The sequence below is a fragment of the Adiantum capillus-veneris genome, chromosome 25 (genome assembly GCF_014529385.1).
Source record: "Adiantum capillus-veneris isolate H3 chromosome 25, ASM1452938v2, whole genome shotgun sequence".
NCBI lineage: Eukaryota > Viridiplantae > Streptophyta > Polypodiopsida > Polypodiales > Pteridaceae > Adiantum > Adiantum capillus-veneris.
The window spans coordinates 59,806,469-59,813,122 of NC_140955.1; the positions used below are offsets into that span (position 1 = coordinate 59,806,469).

At 45.2% G+C, this 6,654-nt stretch overlaps 1 protein-coding gene across 1 annotated transcript; it reads right to left on the reverse strand.

The window, feature by feature from the left end:
• Positions 1-499: 499 nt before the first annotated feature.
• On the reverse strand, positions 500-2,056 carry LOC147424962 (uncharacterized). The gene is made up of 2 exons (XM_086500522.1): positions 1,931-2,056; positions 500-1,807 (listed from the first exon to the last, which is right to left on the reverse strand). Exons 1-2 carry the CDS (start codon positions 2,014-2,016, stop codon positions 736-738), a joined length of 1,158 nt encoding a protein of 385 aa, XP_086356648.1. The 5' UTR covers positions 2,017-2,056; the 3' UTR covers positions 500-735.
• Between the last annotated feature and the right edge of the window lie 4,598 nt (positions 2,057-6,654).

The window sequence follows — 6,654 nt, forward strand, 5'->3', positions numbered from 1 at the left end:
CACTACTTTTGATGTACTTATAGAAGTAGATTAGTACCATGACCAAAAAAATCTTTGAATGGTCAACCAAAATCAATTTGTACGTCTTCCATTTAATGTCTATATCACCATCACCATCATCTAAGCTCTTCATTTTAAGTAGACAATGGCATCAGTTACTATCTTGCTCCTCATTAGTAGCGAGGGTTTGAAAAAGCATCTTCCATGATTCTATCAAAAGAAATGCATCTAGAATCGTGGCAACTTGCTAGTGTTAATTCTTATATAGCACATATATACTTTGGCACAGTGGTTAGGCAATAACTTTTTTAACAACGCTTTAAGTTAGATGCATAGTGATCCGAGAGAGAGAGAGAGAGAGAGAGAGAGAGAGAGAGAGAGAGAGAGAGAGAGAGAGACTTAGAAGATTTTGTCTTCATCTTCATGCATATGCACATGTTACATACAAAAGGGAGTGCTTGTTGTATGTATCATGTGTAAGTCACTCTATCACCAAAGAGCTTGGATATTGGAGGTATATTCTAATTAACAGCTTGGAGGTTAATCAAGGGTGTAAGATGCACGTGTTACATGCACGAGATAATGCATGTAACATGTGCAAGCAAATGTGGCCCAGTCAGATTAGACAACGTGGACCCAAGTTGATGGACATTAGCATCCAAATGGACACATTAGCTCAACTTAGACTACGCCACTTGGATAAAGATTGAGGCGTCCACTTGGCACGCTGACATGTCACTGCCAGAGCTGCTGCTCGTACAAAAAGTCGTGGCAAAGAGAGCTACAACTAGCGTAGTAAAAATTAGAATTACTGGACGTCATCTGGTCTAGCTGAAGAAATTGTGCATTGCTGTTCTGAAGCTGCTCAATACCGTTGACAAAGGGGCCACTACAGCTAGCGTTGATTCCGACGGTGGCGGCTGGCAGTTGGTGATCCTCCTCATATGCATACCACAGGGCAGTCGTTAAGTTGGACAGCGCCTCGCAGCTTAAGTTGTCGTCTGGAGAGCCTGCCGCTTGCAGGGGACTGTAGCCATCGGCTGTGGCCGTGCTTGTTGGGCACGATTCTGCTGTAGTACACACTGGGTGACCAGTACTGAGAAGGTTCAGTGCTCTCTGGCTGTAAATCAGGGCTGCACTGTAATCAGCGGGGCTACTCACTTCTGCCGGGTCAACGTTGGGGACGGGTACCGCAGACGTTGCATAGAAGTTCTTTGCTCGCTCTGTAGTGCTGGCTGTGAGTGCTGGAGACGGCGGCCCTGAGGGGACAGTGGGGAGATGAGAGGGTAATAGACTGAACGCGTCCAGCTGCAGCTCCGAGTGCTTGAAGGAATTCAGAGATGACGTGGCGATGTGGCAGCTGCTTATGGGCGGGCGGGGTGGAGCAGGGGTAGGCGGGACTAGGGGGAGGGTGGTGAAGAAAGAAGAGGACGATGATGACTGCCACGTCACGCCTAGCTGCTCCTGAGAGTGGTCCAGGCGCAGGCAGACAAGAGGGGGAGGGGCTGGCTGGCGGCGTTGGACAGTAAAGGTGGACGGCCGGGTGGGCCCTTTCCTGGGCGGGATGGCGTTTGTCCAGCCACCACCGCTGACGCCCTGCAGAGTGGCCAGGCAGTTGCAGCGCTGCAGCTTGGCACGCACGGCCGGTGACAGTAGCGAGGAAGAAGAGGAGGAGGAGGAGGTGGGCGCTGCAAAGTTGGTCTTGGCTTTGGAGGAGGAGGGGCCCATCATTAAGCGGGCGGCCTCATCGTAGGCCTTGGCGGCTTGCTTGGCGGTCTCGAAGGTGCCGAGCCAAATTCGGGTCTTCCTGTGAAACCGTTCGAACAGTAAGAAAAATTCAGACACAGCAAACAAAGGTTAAAAACCTTAGAAATTTTAACCTTAGAAAACTAATAAATAAATATTTTAAGCTTTAGGCCAAGGGGCTTACGAAACAGAGTGGCGAATCTCAGACACCCAGGAGCCCCATTGTCGCTGACGGACTCCTCTGTATCGCTTAACGCGAGCACCAGACATTCTCTCTCTTCTCTCTCTCTCTCTCTCTCTCGCGGGTTGAACAGCAAGCCTCTGCGCTTATGACTCTCCTTGGGCTTTGCCTTATATATAGTAGGCTAGTAGACAGCTCATATTTTGTGTACGTAGAGAGAGAGAGAGAGAGAGAGAGAGAGAGCGCATCCCTCGTGCTGTTTGCTGGCAATTACGGGTGGTTAAAGGGCCACAAAACCCAATGACAGCATTTTCCCCTCTTCAAAATTCCAAATCTGTCCCTAGATAGACTAGTACTAGCATTGAATGTGCTTGGCTTTCCTCAGACAAGATGAGATCTCCCACAAGATGCTCATTGCTCCTTCAAACTTACCACATCAGCAGCTCGCGATCCCAGGCTCTTGTGCTGCTACATGAAAGTTGAAACCGAGCAGTAAGCACGCGAAGCCCCCTTTTATTAAAAGAAGCTTTCACACGCCGTTCCACCAGCCATTGCTCTATCTATTTCAGCCGAACCACCACTTTTATGTAGACGTCTCTCCTGCTATTCAACGTTCTTCAATACAAGAAACAATTACCTACCAATTGGGCCAAAATTTTCAAATCCTCCCCCTCTCTCTCTCTCTCTCTCTCTCTCTCTCACCTAGTCAACAATCATACGCAAAAATGAAGTCCTCTCCTTGGGCTATGGAAGATAAAGCTTGTAATATTCTAATCATTTGTTCCCTTCAATGATGACAAGCCCTATTTGGTGTGTGACAATGGTGTTTTTGGACAAGTTCAATACCTCTATATTTATATCTAGGGAAAGAAAGGTTGTACAAAATGCTTAATATGAGCCTTGAAAACCCTCCATTTATAGAGCAAGCCTACAACTAACGTCTAAGTTGGTAAACATGGAGGGCCCCACTGCCAACAAGCCTAGGATTTCAAGAAGACATCTTACTTTAACCCTAGTGATGTAAGCTAAGCTATTTCCAGGGCATCCTTCTTCTCTCTCCAATAGTAGTAATAATGGCTTGCACCCCCTACCCACTTCTACTACTTTCACCTTGGAATGCTCGCTCGTATGAGGGCTCTTGGTCACGCGAGGCTTAGTTTGCCGTACGTCTGGCAACGAAACCTTTCCACCGGCATAGTTTTGTAACTGTGCCTAAAAAGGCACAGTTACAAAACTATGTCGGTACGCTCTTGGTTAGCTCCCTCTCTCTCTCTCTCTCTCTCTCTCTCTCCTGTCGGCACCTTCCGCTTCTCTCTCTACTTGCTACTGCCGGTCACGTTCCTCTGCGACTTGTCACATTCTGTCCAGGCTTAGTTCTCACTAAGCCTCGCGTGACCATGGCCTTAGCCCATCTAGCCTAAGACTTGAAATTTCAAAAGTTGGACCAATTGTTGAACACCCAAGATAGGGAAGAATCATTTCTCCTCATTTACCTAGAAGAATCCCTCCAAGATAGCCACATGTGCAATTTAAGGTGTATGGAATGGTCCTTGAGTGACCATTCTGTGCAATGCAATACTGCTCCCGCAAATGGCTCCCGGCAGATCATTTCAATTTTCTCCTCATTCACCTAGAAGAATCCCTACAAGGTAACCACATGTGCAATTTAAGGTGTAGGGAACGGTCCCTGAGTGACCATTCCTGACCTTCACAATTCGGGGGAGTGGGGTCAACACAGTTTATCGACTGCAAGAGGTGTTGACACTAATTAGATATGCGAACAGATTATGCATGCCGAGTTCCCATCAATTCTTGCTATTGACTTGGCGCACATTGGTTGGAGACTGTCGGATTTCCTTCCCACTATTGGCGTGGATGGCATCCGTGAGCTATAGGCTGGATTTTGTATAGGAAGGTTCAACAAATGGATGGCCTTGATCGCCTGCTCTTCGACCCCCGACTGTGACGAATATTCATGGTCAAGTGCAAAATTGAAGCCCAATGCTAGCTACACCAAAGCCAACAATCCAACACAAAGCACCTAAACCTATGGCCCTTAAAGAGCCAAAGTTGGTAGATCACATGATTGTAGATAAATACAAATTGAATACTATGATGTCGACAATAGCTACAATATGCATATACAACAATGCCAATGAAGTCACTTTGTGGTTTTCATAAGGTTTAGGTTTATGATTAAGAGAATGCAAAGGAATACAAAGTGGCATATGGTTTTATGTTGTTTAACTGAACATAGAGCAAAACACTATCGGAGTGCATGGTCCTCTAGGGTCAATTGGGAAAGCACCGGGCTTTTGACTATAGATGGAGAATCTGTGTAGGCTTGAACCAAGTGAAACGAGTGCATATAGCAATATTTTTTGTGTCAATAAGAGCGTATAGTGAAGTTTAGAGGATAAGTGCAAGAGATAATCACGATTCAAAACACAAATTAATAAAAGTGTATTAGAGAGTAAGTGTGAGAAAAAATCACGATTCAGAACAAAAGTTATGGCTAAAAACAATTTCCAATAGATAACGACACAGATAGATCACGATTCAGAACAAAAGTTATGGCTAAAAACAATTTCCAATAGATAACGACACAGATTTGATGCTTGCAACCAATAAAATTCCCACTTATGAGAATTGATAACCCTCTTACAAAAAAGCGATTGCACAGTCCACTGCAGTGTACACCTTGGTCCCTGAATCAAAATTCTCAACACCGTTGGAAAGCAATCTCCAATTGCCAAATAGCACTTAATAAAAAACCCTGCTATAACTCATTGCATGATCTCAAAATTATTCCTCCTATTTTTTTAGTGTGCGCAATTCTCGAGAGAGAAAATTATGAGAGAAGGCAAGAGGGCTGTCAAAAAACTCCCTCTTGCTACTCCCTTGGACCTGCCCTTTGCAAGCTCCTCGTCGAGCTCCCTGTTAAGTATGGAGCCTGATTTACCCCTTGTAATTTTTTGTGTTAAAAATGCACATTTGTAAGGCCCCCGTTATGAGGAGAATCCATCGTGCATGAACAAAAAGTACTCATCAGAAACCAAAATTTTCACGGCTAGCATCGGTGGAATATTCCTTTTCGCCGAAATATTATGGCCGGAGGCGCTTGGAAAGTGATAAAAAACCAGTCGTTTGGCAAGTGGCCGGTGGCCAGAAGTCAATGGTTAGTGTGGCCGGTGGTCGAATTCAATGGCCAGTGGCCGATTTCAAAGATGGACTTATCTTCTCAAGGGCGGCCAAGCATGGGCGGATTGGAGGGTCCAATTTGGACTTGTCAACACAAGGGCAACTGGCTACACACTGCTGCCTCTCATGAGAGAGGGCATCCCTTTTGGCCTATAAAAGGAGGCCTCTTCTACACAGAAAAATGGATTGTGAAGCATTATTGTGCATTGTGAAGTTGATGTGAGGTGGTCAGAATGAAGCAAGGCGGGAGCTCCAAAAGGGTATAATCCCTTTATAATCTACTTCTTGTTTTGAAGTACTAAAGCCATTGAGTGGCTGCTTTCGCGTGGACGTAGTTCACATTGGGTGAATCATGTATATCGTGTGTACTCTCTCTCTCTCTCTCTCTCTTGTGTGTGAAAATTATCTCTGTCCGTTAAGTAATCTACTCAATTATCTACTTAGCTACGTCATATTTCTTAACAACTGGTATCAGAGCAAGGTTTGCTCGTAGCTAAAGTATCTCAAGGAAAGGATTCCTTGAATTGAGTGGGAGTAATGGTAGAGGAAGGGAAGCTCAAGATCGAGAAGTTCAATGGGAAAAATTACCAACATTGGAAGATGCACATTGAAGACTATCTCTACCAGAAGGACCTCTATTTACCATTAGGCGGTCTTGAAAAGAAGCCCGCACGATGTCAGATGAAGCATGGATTGGCCTTGATCAAAAGGCACTGGGAACCATCCGGTTAAGCTTGGCGTCAACGGTGGCCTTCAACGTTTCGGAGATGAAGACCAGGGAGGACTTGATAAAGTCACTTGACGACTTCTACAAGAAACCATCTGCATTCAATAAGGTATTTCTTATGAAGCGCTTGTTCAATCTAAAGATGACAGAAAATGGTTCAGTTGTAGAACACCTAAATGACTTTAACACAAACATAAGTCAACTTCTATCGGTGAAAATCAATTTCGATGATGAAGTGCAAGCTCTTCTTATACTATCATCTCTACCGGATAGTTAGGACAGCCTTGTGATGGTTGTAAGTAACTCTATCTTTGGCACAAATACTCTGATGTTGTGGGTGTTATCCTAAGCGAGGAAATGCAAAGGAGAAGCACATGAGAATCATCAAGTACTGCACTATCAGTGGAAACAAGAGGAAGGCCGAAGGAGAGGTTCAAAAACCAAAAGGGTCGTGATCGCTCAAGGTGGAGCAAGTCACGCACAAAGTCAGCTCTTGAATGTTGGAACTGCGGCAAGAAGGGCCACGTCAAGAAGGATTGCTGGTCCAAGAAGAAGAAGGAGTCGGAGTCTCAAGACAACAAGCCAACATTGGAGGCATGTGTGGCAGGTAAAGTAGAGCAAGATGCTCTAATTCTCTCATTGGACAATGTGTCTAATTCCTGCATAGTAGATTCCGGGGCTTCATTCCATGTGACACCACACAAGCAACATTTCCAAGATTACACCAAAGGTAATTTTGGGTATGTCTACTTGGGGGCTGATGAAGCTTGTGAAATTATCAGCAAAGTTACAGTTTGTG

Bases quoted from the DNA above. Each gene is read 5' to 3' on its own strand.
- LOC147424962 (XM_086500522.1), bottom strand. From the start codon at position 2,016: ATGTCTGGTGCTCGCGTTAAGCGATACAGAGGAGTCCGTCAGCGACAA. The intron at 1,808-1,930 runs GTAAGCCCCTTG...ACGGTTTCACAG, and splicing joins GAGATTCGCCACTCTGTTTC to GAAGACCCGAATTTGGCTCG.